Consider the following 15,588-nt stretch of genomic DNA (forward strand, 5'->3'; position numbering starts at 1 on the left):
AAAATTTACTTCGGCGATAGCCCTCTATACTATCTATTCTCTTTGCTAATAACAAGCTACTTAACAAACCTTGCTAGCTGAGCAAATAGTCTGCCACTTGTGTCTAGTTGAAACAACATTATTTGTTGAACCGTCTGTGACTTAAGTGGAAATATGTTAACATTGATTGGCCGATCCAAGGAATCAGAGGTATTGACACATTCTACGTACTGGCGAATAGTGTCAGCTATGATGTGCGTAGAAGTAACTTTTCACGCCTGAAACACAGGAATCCTAGTTCACACTGAGAGAAAAATCATCACCAGGAATTAAAAAACCGGGCAAGTGCGAGTCGGACTCGCGCACGAAGGGTTCCGTACCATAAAGCAAAAAAAAAACAAAAAAAAAGCAAAAAAAAACCCCATCACCCATCCAAGTACTGACCACTCCCGACGTTGCTTAACTTTGGTCAAAAATCACGTTTTCTCCAATATGCTCGGAAATGTTCACCTTACTGTAGCAAAAATAGTACGGGAAGTTCTTCGTTAATGTCAAACTCTAACTAAAAAAACATCAAACTATCGCTGTCCTGTTCTAGCGGACGGGAAGTAAAAAAACACTACAGTAATAACTTATTACTGTATTGTTTTTTACTTTTTAATAATAAAAAACGCAAACAGCCAATTATTATTGCCGCGAGCCGCTTCTACACGATCCGATCAGCTATCATTTCACGTGTGTGATCGTGCGAATACTGCTTAATAAAATCAAAGATTATTTTTATATTTTTTTTAATCTCATCCGTGTTCATAAAGCTTACATAGTTTGTCAAAGGACTTTCTCATTTCAAACATAGACAAAGAGAATCATACTATCTTTGTCTTACACTAGTACTAGCACCCAAAAGAAAAGGATGGGTGTAGTTTTCCTGGTTCTTACTGACTGAAAAGTTGGTTTGACAAACTATATTGCGCAATTATATTGAATGAACGAATATTGAATGGTACTGAATGGCAGAATAAGTTTGTGCCTTTAACTTTTAAAAATTAATTAAAGAGGGAAATTGTTTTTGACATTTTGGATGTGAAGGTTTGATTTGAGTGATGCTTGATGCTTAAATAATAATTATTTTAGCTTATTTCCTCGCATGTTTGGAGAAAAGCACTATATATGCCTCGGCAGGAATAGCAATTCGTGGATTCGTCTTCTTTGTCGGACTCCGCTTCGCGTCGTCCGACAAAATCGAAACTCATCCACGAATTGCCCTTTCCCGGCCTCTGCAATAATGTACTATTGTTGTATGGGAGCCCCATTTAAATCTTTATTTTATTCTGTTTTTAGTATTTGTTGTTATAGCGGCAACAGAAATACATCATCTGTGAAAATTTCAACTGTCTAGCTATCACGGTTCGTGAGATACAGCCTGGTGACAGACGGACGGACGGACGGACGGACGGACGGACAGCGAAGTCTTAGTAATAGGGTCCCGTTTTACCCTTTGGGTACGGAACCGTAAAAACAGTTCTGTACTGGGGGAAAAAATTAAGTTTTAGTAATAATTAGGCACCGGTCCCACCGCGAGCTAGTAAGCTATGAGCTATAGTTACTCGCCCAGCGGTGAGCTATAAATATCGCCGTGTCTCTTTTATTTACACGGGAGTGCTTATCTTTTGTTCGTGTTTATAGCCGATAGCTCATAGCTTACTAGCTCGCGGTGGGACCAGTGCCTAACTGCCAATCAAACATGGCATAAGGCATAAATCGATTAACTGCAGTTAGCCGTAACGTAGGGTTAATTTTATTATTTATGTCTATAAAAATTTGATAACAATTACTAATTAATCCAAGGATATTTATTTATTATTTATTTATTTTAATCTTTATTGCACAATACATGAAGGTACAAATGGCGGACTTAATGCCTTAAGGCATTCTCTACCAGTCAACCAATCAAACCAACCAAAAGGATAGATTTATTCATTAAGTATAATATGCCCAGAAGCAGTATCATGGTCGCATTTTTATCATGAAGCCGTGGATAAGTAGATAGTTATTCCTTACAGCAAAAAAGACTAGTAAATTAGTGACGCATCGATACATTTAATAATACCATAATACTTACCTAATAGTTTAATTTTAGTCTATGTTAAACGAGTTTGTGGCGCCCTTGAATTTAACCGACCGTCAACGGTCACCCATCAGTACTTCAACCTTACTTGCCTTGCTTGAAGTTCAGTTTAACTACTCTGTCAGTCTGTAAAATATCGCTACGGGTTGTCACGTTAATGCCCCATTAGGTAAGTAAATCGGAAAATTTTGATTAAATTGATTTTCTCTTCTTGTAGAGTGTGGAAGTGCAGTGGCACACCGCGGATTTGTTAGTAAATTAGCGGCCTTTATAATTTAATCGTACCTATCTGTTAACATTAATAGATTCAATAATAGCGAGGTTGCCAATTGCCAACTGCATAGCATTGGTCCCCTTGCGGGCCGGCGTATGCAGCGGAAGCGGATCCTGACGGCATGCAAACTAGTTTATCGTGTCAACAATTGATTTATTAACGTGAGCTATTGCATGCAGGTGACGTCTGGTTATAGGTCACTAGCGACCCGTCCCGGCTTCGTACGGGTTAGCAAATTATGCACCTAAACCTTCCTCAAGAATCACTTTATTGATAGGTGAAAACCGAATGAAAATCCGTTCAGTAGTTTTTGAGTTTATCGCGAACAAACAAACACACATAACAGACAGACGCGGTGGAGGGCTATGTTTACAGAGTAATAAATAATAATATTGCCATTTCTTCGTTCCATTCAAATTTTCATATTGTTTTGATTCATATCTACTAATCACTAAAATATCAGTAGGTAATAATGTTATTAGCTCATTCTGTCGTAATTTTCACGGTATAACAAAAGTAATGCAAGTTTATTTACAAGATTGAAATAATATGGAGATGTTTTTCGACCATTGATTATCACACATGTTGATAAGTAGGTATAGGTAATGTGTATTACAATAGTGATTCATTGCTCGCAATGTAGATATTTACAAGCCTTAATACACGGGTGATATGGACATTATAACATCATTTGTTTCAGCACCAGAAACACGTTATTTATTTGACGAGTAAAGTGTAAAAATATGGGTGCATACGTTATACTCAAAAATATGTCCCATAGCTCTTACGTAAAGGGGCCCACTGATTACCAGTCCGCCGGACGATATCGGCCTGTCAGTTGTTCGGAGCTGTCAAATTTTTGTTCTAACTGACAGGCCGATATCGTCCGGCGGCCTGTTAGTCAGTGGCAGTGGTCAGCTTAAGAACTATGGGCATATTTTGGGGTAAGTTATATGCGTCGATATTTTTACACTGTGTGACTGTACCCACAGTAGAGCCTCTAATCTGGAGATTCCTGTAATCAGGGCGGTCTCGCGCGGTCGATTGTCACAAAAATTTGAAATTTCTTCGCCGTCATTTGCAATAATTAAGTTACTGAAAAGACATTTGCAAAATTGCAGATGATAATATGGTAACCTCTATAATCAGATGTGATTAAGTATAGGATTAAGGAATATGTTTTCTGTGCTACTTTAATGTGTGATGTCTGATCTGACACGGTGACAATAATAGAAAGGGACCCACAGATTATCAGTTTGCCGCACGATATCAGCCTGTCAGTTGTTTGGAGCTGTCAAATTTTGCGTTTAACTGATAGGCTGATATCGTCCGGCGAACGGCTAATCAGTATACCTAGCTAGGCCCTTTAAGATCCCTAGCAGCACAGCTTTCATATTGATTGTCAGATTGTCATTGTCACAAAAGGTACGAAATGACACATTATCAAATTCCTTGACTGTATAAAGTGTGTAGAATTGTAGATACCTGTGTGTTTGTTCTGCAGTGAGTGTTGCAATTTTACGACGACATGCCTTTTGCACTCACCTAATTGCAAAAATGTCTTGATTGCAAAAAAATCTATTCTTAGATGACATAGGTGGGTAAGCAAATGGCCTGTTTGTTTCTTATTCTGCATATTCGGTTTATATTGTAAAAAAACATATTTATAATTATATAGTAGATTTATTATTTAAGTGCGTATTTATCGTGAAACAAAGGAATTGTCCCGAGGTCTTGTAATTAAGTGTACCTAAATTATAATAGTATTGCACTGCTTGATGTATTTCATCGTAAGTCTGACATAAAAATTCTACACAGATTGCGTTAGTTGTGGTTTGTAATTATATTATGATAACCATATCAGGTATTTTATTAATACTGTTTTATTACAAATGCTCATGTGCATTATTAACGAAATCGTCATTAGGGATTTCAGTAGTTCACAAGAAAATTATAGAGTTTACACACCAAGTTTATCTTAAGAATATAATACGAATACATGCCTCTCGCGTTAACTCTTAAACAAGCGTAACCGTCAGTCGATAGCATCCATAATCGATAATGTTTCTATCGAATAGTACTCGCGTCTCGACCTTCTAGACAGCACAAGTTCAATCGATGTCACTTCCGCACAAAATCTCACTTTAGTCGCGTATGCTTGAATTACGAACACTTGAAACTATTTCTCACACATTCAGAAACCACTCGAGAATCAAAGTTTGCAAACAGTGTTCTCAATTCAAAACTTTTCACGGAAATTCGAATGCGTTATCGATACGTTTATGTTTTGTTTTTCGATTTTTATGCTCGCTCGATACCGCGGAGCGCGCGCGTCGACTTGCCGGTGCAGCTCGCTACTAACTAACTTTTAACTAAGAAAAAGCCTCGGGATTCCGGTATGTAGGACTTTATATATAATCCAACTATTCTTGGGCAGTTTATCTTTGATAGTTAACAATGGAACGATTGTATTAAGGAATGGTTGCTTTGTTTTCATTTGAAATCTTGAATGGTACCACGACACCCACGATTTTGCATGTTCATGTTACAATTCATGTCTCGTTATGGATGTATGAAGAACGCGTTGGAATTCCAGTATTTTCAGATTTTTCATGAGTAAATAGTTAGAAATATTTAACACAGACGTCTCTATAAATAGAGTTGTGTTAGATACTTATTTTTCGCTAGCTTTTGCCTGCAACTTTGTCTGCATAGAATGATGATGATGATGATTGATAAAAATTATTCTATGTCCTTCCCAAATTTTATCTATATCGGTTCAGCGGTTTTAGTGTGAGGAGGTAACAGACAGACAGACATACTTCCTTTTATAATATTAGTATGGATAGGTATTATTACGTGATTTTCTTGTGAGTCATTATACTCATTATATGTGATAATTGTAAGTATTGAAAGATTTACTTTTACTTAATGCTGTTTTGAGCTAGGTACTTACTTAATTTTATTCGTAGAAAATGTAGAAAATTTTCTTTAAATATGTATTAATTGACAATGACAATGACGCATCACTTGTTTAATGTAACTACATGAAAATGGCTTAATGAGTGTTGTTTATCCAGATGTTTTGGCATTAACATGAAAAAAAGGATCATAACAAATATGAAGGGGCCCACAGATTACCCGTTCGCCGGACGATATCAGCCTGTCAGTTCTTCGGAACTGTCACCTCTTGCGTTTAACTGACAGGCTGATATCGTCCGGCGAACTGGTAATCTGTGGGCCCCTTTAGATACGTGACTTATATACGTGGGCCACTGTTCTTCGGAACTGTCACCTCTTGCGGTTAACTGACAGGCTGATATCGTCCGGCGAACTGGTAATCTGTGGGCCCCTTTAGATACGTGACTTATATACGTGGGCCACTGTTCTTCGGAACTGTCACCTCTTGCGGTTAACTGACAGGCTGATATCGTCCGGCGAACTGGTAATCTGTGGGCCCCTTTAGATACGTGACTTATATACGTGGGCCACTGTTCTTCGGAACTGTCACCTCTTGCGGTTAATTGACAGGCTGATATCGTCCGGCGAACTGGTAATCTGTGGGCCCCTTTAGATACGTGACTTATATACGTGGGCCACTGTTCTTCGGAACTGTCACCTCTTGCGGTTAACTGCCAGGCTGATATCGTCCGGCGAACTGGTAATCTGTGGGCCCCTTTAGATACGTGACTTATATACGTGGGCCACTGTTCTTCGGAACTGTCACCTCTTGCGGTTAACTGCCAGGCTGATATCGTCCGGCGAACTGGTAATCTGTGGGCCCCTTTAGATACGTGACTTATATACGTGGGCCACTGTTCTTCGGAACTGTCACCTCTTGCGGTTAACTGACAGGCTGATATCGTCCGGCGAACTGGTAATCTGTGGGCCCCTTTAGATACGTGACTTATATACGTGGGCCACTGTTCTTCGGAACTGTCACCTCTTGCGGTTAACTGCCAGGCTGATACCGTCCGGCGAACTGGTAATTGTGAGGGGGCAGGTAGAGGAGCCTCACAGGGATGATGGGAATGAAAAGGCAGGATCCAGAGCGATGAGGGGTATTTATTATTTAAATAAAAAGGCACCTGTAACAATACAGGTTACGTGTTAACAGATAGGTGTGTATAAAAATACTTTCGTAATTCAGAAGGTTAGAAATCAAATAACTTACAATATGTGCCTTGGTGATGATGTAGATATATATCTGGAAGGTGTGCAGGGCCACAAAACGAGCACTATACTGAACTGCACGCACTTATGAATTATTACGTTTACTAATAAAAATCACACTTAAACGGTCGTGTTTAGAAACTTGGGAAGTACAGTCTGTTAGATAAAATGATGTTTATCGATCAAAGTATGTGATCGAACTGAAAATAAAAATCATTGAATGGAATTTGGAATAGGATTTGAATTTCAAAAAGGAATTTAGAATTTGTATGGTGCCAGAAATAGTATGAAGGTCGATAGTGTAACGCTTCGTTACACGCACCGTTACACTACCGGGGTCGCCCTGGAAGGGAAAATCCTGGGGCTTATGGCCAAAGGATTTTTCCGTAATGTAAATATAATGTAATGAATATGGGTATGAGTGATAAATTTAGAAGGTGGGGATGTTATATACAATGTTTATCATACAAGAGAGGCGATTTAAACATGCATACCAAAGGTCATTCATACATCATCTTATAAAATTTTGGTTAATTGTTTAACCAAAATAAGTTTCAATAGAGTACTCCTTTAAGTAGAGGACGTACTCATTAAATCGCTCTCCATTAGTATTAAGGCTTATTAATCAGTAACCACCCGCTGAATATTAATGAATCTAAATATAATATCTACAATAATGTGTACCTACAAAGAGTACGATTGTTGAAATTTATTCAACAAAATGATGCCGTATGGAATGTAGGATTACTACAAAATATCATAAGATAATTCCTTAATGGAATTAATAAATGTACTGTACGGTACGTATGTACCTAAGTACGTAAATATGAACGTTATGTCAAGGGAAGAAATATATAAATAAGTATTGTTCTAACTCTGGTAGAGTTAGCTTTGAATAACGTTATATGAACGTAATATAACGTTATATAAATTAAATAGTATAAATGAACGTATAAATTCGTACTAAGTAGGTATGTACGAAATGTAATGAGTCCGAAATGTATAATGGGGATGAGATATAATTATAAATGTATAACATTATATACAATATTTTACAAGTTAGGAGCTTAGGAGAAAAGTAGCTAAGTTTGAGCCAAATAAGAATCTAATTAAGGAAAAACAGTATATTATTTATTTTAGAATTTTGGGGAGTACAGTCTGTTAGATAAAATGATGTTTATCGATCAAAGTATGTGATCGAACTGAAAATAAAAATCATTGAATGGAATTTGGAATAGGATTTGAATTTCAAAAAGGAATTTAGAATTTGTATGGTGCCAGAAATAGTATGAAGGTCGATAGTGTAACGCTTCGTTACACGCACCGTTACAGTAATCTGTGGGCCCCTTTAGATACGTGACTTATATACGTGGGCCACTGTTCTTCGGAACTGTCACCTCTTGCGGTTAACTGACAGGCTGATATCGTCCGGCGAACTGGTAATCTGTGGGCCCCTTTAGATACGTGACTTATATACGTGGGCCACTGTTCTTCGGAACTGTCACCTCTTGCGGTTAACTGACAGGCTGATATCGTCCGGCGAACTGGTAATCTGTGGGCCCCTTTAGATACGTGACTTATATACGTGGGCCACTGAGCAGCGATGCCGATTTCCAAAGCTACGCCGACGCTCAAAAGACGGGGTGGCTTATGGTCTGGTTTCGTAGGATAGCGCTGCCGTCATATAGCGGCCGTCTCCATACAAAATAATACGGCATATTTAGTAGATGTAGTACTATTTTGTATGGCGGCGGACGCTATATGACGGCGCCGCTATCTTAGGAAAACAGAGCTTTACAGTTAGTAACTTTATTATATTTATTTACAGACTGCGATATAACTAAACTGTGTTGCGTCTCGTGATTCTTGATCTCCATGACAAAGGATCAGAGACGTCTGAGACATGCTTGAGTAAAGAAACAGTTGCATGTTAATTTGTTTTGGAATATAGTAATAGCAAACACGCGACTGGCTTTGTTTTACAACTTAGCTTTATTACCAAATATTTGAAAAGGCAGAATATTGTGTCAAATGTGGAAGTGTAGAACAAACTTGAGTGAAGCTGATGAATAAAATCATAACAATAAATTCTATAAATAAATGAGTAAGTTTGAATTGTTGTATGTTTGTTATGCATTCAATCACCCCAAAGTCACTCTAGCGAGTATTTGTTGCATTAAGGGGCCCACTGATTACCGTCCGCTGGACGATATCGGACTGTCAGTAATTAAAAGCAAAAATTTGACGGCTCCGAACAACTGACAGGCTGATATCATCTGGCGAACTGGTAATCTGTGGGCCCCTTTTTAGTTAGGTTAATAGCAGTGTTGGCCGAAAGTTAATGCAAATTGAAAATGCTGGCCATTAACCATTATAAATTGAATCGTAAACTGTAATCGTCCGTTACGGTTTAAGGTTCAATTTATAGTGGTTAATGGCCAACATTTTCAATTCGCATTAACTTTCGGCCAACACTGGTTAATAGGTTAGTTACTTATACTATACTATAAATATTATAATATGTATGTAGGCATATATATATTTTTTAACATTGTCAACTATTTATTTTAATACCAAACTTTATCTATAATTTCTACATACTGATTACAAATCATTTAAAAATGACAAAATCACATTTTATGCTATTGCAAACATCGATAAAATTATTTGCATAACGTTAAATTATCGTGATCGTGATTGACTTGTTTACATAATTAAACAAGTTTTGGTTTGTTGGGCAAGTTTATTAGGGATCATCCATTAATTACGTCACACGATTTTCTAGGTTTTTTACCCCCCCCCCCCCCCCTAGGCACTTGGCACACTTGGTCACATTTTGCAAATCCCACCCACCTGCGGGCGCAGCACGGTTCCATTTTTATCGACTATCACTATGCGCGTCCCTTTCGCACTTACATAATTGTTAGAACGTGACAGGTATGGTGACAAGGGATAAAAACGCCACCGTGCTACGCCGCCTGGTGTGACGTCACATTTTAGGCATTTTAGACATATTTTTCAACGAAATCTGCAATACTAACTCGGCATTATTGTTTTAATAAAAAAATATTTGGTAAAAGAAATATGTATTATCTAGTAATTTTATAACACAAAACCAATTAGCAACGAAAATTGACTACTTCCAAAACCTCATTATTTAAATGTACAGCGAATAAAAAAATATAAATTAATTTTCGGCTACTGATGAATAGTGATGAAGTTAAATGACGTCACAATGTTTGTGACTCCCCCCTCCCCCATGTCACAACATGTCACATTTTCTTGACCCCCTCCCTCCCCCTAAACGTGTGTGACGTAATTAATAGATGACCCCTTAGTAGTTTTCATTTTATCGTTGTCTGTTTTACCTGTCATCTAGAGATAATTTCTTTAAAAAACCAAACCAATAAGTGTTCAGTTTCTGCCATAAAAAACACACACAAAAACTTTATAAAAACACGTTTTATTGCTGTAGGTACAGTCATCACACGGGATTGTTATGCCAAATACATTCAGGATTCTTGCTAAATTGGAAATTCTATAGCGTAAGTATTGAACAACCAATTTAGCTAGAACCCTGAATGGCGCAACAATCGCGGAGCGTGTACTTCATGCCCCCAGAGACTGGCTTCATCAAAACGAGTCATACGTATAAGCCCAATCTTGAGGGGTCCACTAGTAGCCACTGAAAAGTTCCAATAACCGTCACCTGGCACCATCACCAGATCGATGGTATCAAATTACTGTATTATCGTGTGCATTGTACCATAGAGAAAAAAATACATAGATGCTAATGCTCAACAATATAAAGCCCCCTCCACACTCGTGCGCGAATCGCGGCGCGAAGCCGCGAACGCGAGTGTGGTGTCGATTTTCGCAGACAGCGAAATCGACTCCACACTCGCGTTCGCGGCTTCGCCCGCGATTCACGCGCATAGTCTGGAGGGGGCTTGAGACTTTCCAGTCGGTGCTACATCTATATATTGCCAATTAGCAGTACTGATACTCGTAATTCCGCTACTCGTTGCTAGATGTCGACTATGAAAATACCAAAATGATATAATGATATGATGGTCTTTTTGGTACCAAAACTGATGTATTAGTGAACACTCTTGTCTTACTATATTTCTCTATGATTATATCTATATGGATACTTGGAAAGGGCAAATAATGCGGCTAAATTTTATTGCACTCTGAACACGCTGACTTTACAAACACTTGGTAGTAAGAATGACGTGGCACTTGCCATGAAAACTGAGCGCGTAGTCCGACTCTACATTGTTTTTACAAGAAAAGTTATTTAACTATATGTATAGGTCAGCCATTCTCTAAGTGTGTTCCACGAAACCCTAGGGTTCCGCGACACCCCTGCAGGGGTTCCGCAAGAATTTAGAACACTATGCTTTAGTCGCCTCGAATTTTTTTATGTAGGGTTAGGTTAAATTTTATGTACAATGTAGGGTTCCATCAAGTATTTCGCTTTCCAAAAGGGTTCCGTCAAAAAAAAAGATTGAGAACCGCTGGTATAGGTACTTAAGTGTGTAATGAAAAGCAAGTAAAAAATCCTTGCAAACAATTTCAACATAGCTTTTAGTATAATAATACTATCCAACTAATATTGACATCATTTAAAAAACTAGTCTAATTACCTGTCTTTAATTAGTCTATTTCTGATTTTTTTCTTTAGCCTATCCTATTAGTGTGTCCCACTGCTGGGCAAAGGCCTCCCCTCTTTCCCGCCACTTGTCTCTGTCTAATACCAGGCGTGGCTCACTCCGCGATTTCGTCGCTTTGCTACAGGTAGCTAAAAGTACATCCGTTCCGCCCCAATTTTGGGGAAAGCCATAAGTCGCGCGTGGCGTTGTCGCCACCTAGCGGCCATATCTGTGCTGATCGTAACAGACGCGTTTTGTTAGAGAGTGAGTCTTCTGTACCTAGTACTATTATTTATTCTGTGCTAATACACACTCCCGCCACTCCACTATTTCTGTTTATGTTACAAAAAATCCGATGTATGAAAAGGTGCGGTACCAAAGTTCATTGAACTTTGGACCTTTGGTCAGACAGTATAATGTAACTTGGACTTGGCATTCATTCGCGGCAAGTTATTTAAGGCTGTTAGGTTCAAATTATCATAAAGTTCACATAACTCGTTTAACATGCCATAATGTAGTATAAGCAATCGACTTTAACGTTTTATAGAATTAACTATACTTTACGTATTGTACCAAAACCAAATAAAGGCAAAAACTGAGCAATGTTGATTTAATTTTTTTATGTACGTCCATGTTGGATAATATATCGTTAATGTATGTTTTTTTTTTTAATAGCCTATATTGTGTCCCACTGCTGGGCAAAGGCCTCCCCTGTCTTTCGCCACTCGTCACGGCTTTGTGCATGCTCCCGCCAGTCGCCACAAAATGAGTCCAGGTCGTTTCGCCATCTCATTTTTGGTCTGCCTCTGCCTCGGGTGATCTGTGGTGCCCATTCTGTCGCCAATGTTTGTTTAAGTTTGAAATAAAATCCTTAGGTCTTTATTTTTTACAAGTTTTTTGAAGTTTCTAAACTTCCTTTAACTGAGGCGTTTGGTACTGGCTTGGCCGGATTAAGCTGATTCGTTACTGTTATTATTCCCCAAAACTCTGCTTCACAATCTATCATCAAATCTCTGCAAAAAACGTCTACTATAGTACCTAAATAAGCGCGAAGTTTCTTTACGGACCGCAAGGTAGTGAGGAGATGAGTCTACCACTTAATACTCATAAAATACAATGCTCATTGCCATTGTAAAGTTTTTGTGATCATTCTGTAGTTGACGGTACATTCGCCATCAGATATATCAAAGCGGCCAAGGCGCTCACAAATATCTGAACCTACCTCTATTCTCAAGGCGATAGAGTGCGCGTTCAGATATTGTGAACACCATGGCCGCTCCGATATATCTGATGGCGACTATACAAGAGCCTCGGGCAAAACCCACGCATGCCGATGGTATTTCGGCGTGTGATTTAATCGTTTTTGCACCTTCGAACTTTGACAAGCTTCATCCGGGTGTTGGATTCGGATGAATTGGCTGTTTACGAATTGATTTATTGGTATTGAATCATCGTCCCCGTTTTAGTTAAGTAATAGGTACTATACTACTTAGTACTTACATTAATATACCATATGCCTATAGTTCACAATTTGACATAGCATTTAAGTGACTAGGTAGGGGAGGTAAGGGACCACAGATATTCAAGTCTGTGTAAGGGACCATTGCAGTCCAGGGGCAGGGCCAGGGGCGGGCAGTCGGTCTGGAGGGACCCCTACTTTAAATAAAAATGGTAATTTTCTTGAAAAGGCCCATTTTTATTTTTGTCCATTTTTTTACTCTCTAAAAAATCTAAGATTATGTTTGGATATATTTACGTTTTATAGTATAGTATCTACTACTTATGCTAATTGAATTAAAAAAGCCCAGACAATGTTACAACGACACCATCAAGTAGTTAAAACCTAATTAATCCATAGAGCGGAATCGACACACAATTCAAAAGAAGCCTCGATTAAAAAAACCGCACTCAAATCGGCTCATCCGTTTGAGAGCTAAAAGGCGGCTTTCCATCACAGAAACCCTTCACCCAAACATCACAGAAGGGTTTCTGTGATGGAAAGCCGCCTTTATGCTTAATGAGTATAAAGACATTTACTATCAGAAAATCCAACAAAAATTGTGACAGGGAGGTCCTTATTGCACATAAAACATATGGACCCTGGTCCTTATTGCACATAGAAAGCCACAAAGTACCTAGATACGGTGCCACAGACGGACACAAAGTTATGTTGTCAAATTTTACCTTTCTTATTTTTTATTTGATTTAATATAGGTACTTACATTTATCTGTTCCAGGTACCAAAATGACAACACATGAGCTTTGCGTCAGCAGGTTCTTCCAAGAAGACTCCACATTACCAGCGAAGAATCCCAATAGGACACTATCAACAAATCTAGACTCTTCCCAAGAATCTCAAAACTCTAGCCAGTGCTCCCTCGACGACGCGGACCTACTCACGCTCTCCCAGCTCACTATACAAGAACAAGAACCAATCAAAATAGACCCCTTCTATAACATAACACCGAGGGAAATGCCGCTATCGCCCCACTACGTCTTCGAAGAAGAATTTTCCTCAAACCCCTGGGCGATGTTAATAGCAACAATCTTCCTAACGAAGACGTCAGGCAAAACCGCTAGGCCACACATGCAAAAATTCTTCGAGGAATATCCCACCCCGTATCACGTTTTAAACGACGCCCCTACGTCGCTGGAACGTTTTTTTTGATACTTTAGGATTAAGGAAACGAGGCCATATGATTTGGAAGTTGACTTATCAGTTCGTTTCGTCAAAATGGCGGCGAGCTAGTGATCTCTATGGCATAGGGAAGTACGGGGAGGATGCGTATAGGATATTTTGCTTGGGACACACAGATTTAGACCCTGGGGATAGGTATTTAAAGCTGTATTTAGATTGGCTGCGTAGAACGGAATTTTTGAAGGATAACGGAGTGGCCGACTGTGAGTATGTTATCGAGGACCCGGCGTTGAAATATTATAGCATTACGTTAAGGAGTGTTGACTAAAAGTAAAAACTGTAAATTATGTGAATAATGTTCCATTAACCAGTAATTTGCTTCCATTAGCTATTTACTAGCCTTGTCAAAAAGATTATAACGAGCATAAACTCAAAGAGGTTGTGTTGATTTAAGTACCTATAACAGAGCTTTCGTTCACTTTTGGTCTTCATTTTGATGTAGTGTAAGTATTATAGTTGTTGTAGGCAGACAAAAAGAATATGGCAGTAAAAACGTGTAGACCGTACGGAAAAAGAAGAGTCGTAGAATTTATGGGTATTCCACGAGTACACGACTCTTCCCTTTCTGCACGAAGGGAGGCGGCATTCGCACTATTTCCCCTCTGCCGAGGTACAAGATTAGCGCGTCAATCTAATCTAGCGCGGGTAATAAAACTAGTTGCACTTGGATTTTTCACTAGACCGAGTCCAGACGCGCGCGTGAACACTGCTGCACAAAAATGCCTGTTTGCTCGGTTTTTTGTTATAAAAAGAGGTCGGGGACGTCAAATTTACAAAAAGAAAGTGTTACATTTCACATGTAATATTTTTTTTTACATATACGTTTAATTACATTTAAATACAATTATTATATTTTAGTCTCAAGTAATTGTTGGATTTATCGATTTTGCTCGCTCAGTACAAATTGCGGATCGGTCGAGCGACAAATCCGACTTCTCATCTCTCAGAATACAATGACATACTTCAACGGAAATGTGTTAGTGTGCGTGTTGTGACACTAGTCACTCGTCCGTACACAAAAAGAGATCGAGGTTTGCAAGATTTGTCTTTGACGTGTGTCATTTTGTATGTATTTGTGTCGTCATTACAGAGGGCCTACCGCGAACCACGTTCGACGTGTTGCCTCCCTGTCACACTTACGTATGAATTTACAAGTGCCATAGAGAGGCAACACGTCGAACGTGGTTCGCGGTAGGGCCTCTGATTGGATTTTGTATGTAAGTGTGTGAGAAGTGCCACTATGTGCACCTTCCCCCCGCGAAAAATGGCAGAAAGATTTGTACGGTGAGATATCGCTTGGGCCCCTCCCTTCCGACGTGTCGGAAGCCGGTGTTGCTCGAAGTTCTGCACAGACTAAGTACCGAAATCATTTTTGACAGACGCGTTATAGGAGTAAGTTTACCAGACAAATTACGATTATAATGTTTACAGATTTTATACCTATTTATTCTTTTACCGCACCTTATCATGTTTTTATAGCTTTATTATTTAAAATAAAGGTTTACAACTTTACATGCTTATATAGAAAAGTTCTATCTGATAAGGGGGTCATACATTAATTACATCATATGTTTAGGGGAGGGGGGGTCACGAAAATGTGACATGAAGTGACAGGAGGGAGGGGAAGTCACAAACATTGCTTCTTTCCTAATCAGTTTTGGGTTATAAAATTAGGTACTAA

At 38.8% G+C, this 15,588-nt stretch overlaps 1 protein-coding gene across 1 annotated transcript in view; it reads left to right on the plus strand.

The window, feature by feature from the left end:
* LOC134674373 (methyl-CpG-binding domain protein 4-like) overlaps positions 1-15,060 on the plus strand; it is a 38,266-nt gene extending 23,206 nt beyond the window's left edge. Inside the window, 2 exon segments of the mRNA XM_063532436.1 lie at positions 13,447-13,868; positions 13,870-15,060. Of these exon segments, the coding sequence (XP_063388506.1) occupies positions 13,455-13,868; positions 13,870-14,175 (720 nt within the window). The 5' untranslated portion in view covers positions 13,447-13,454 and the 3' untranslated portion in view covers positions 14,176-15,060.
* The last annotated feature ends 528 nt before the right edge of the window (positions 15,061-15,588 follow it).

Source organism: Cydia fagiglandana, chromosome 20 (genome assembly GCF_963556715.1).
Source record: "Cydia fagiglandana chromosome 20, ilCydFagi1.1, whole genome shotgun sequence".
NCBI lineage: Eukaryota > Metazoa > Arthropoda > Insecta > Lepidoptera > Tortricidae > Cydia > Cydia fagiglandana.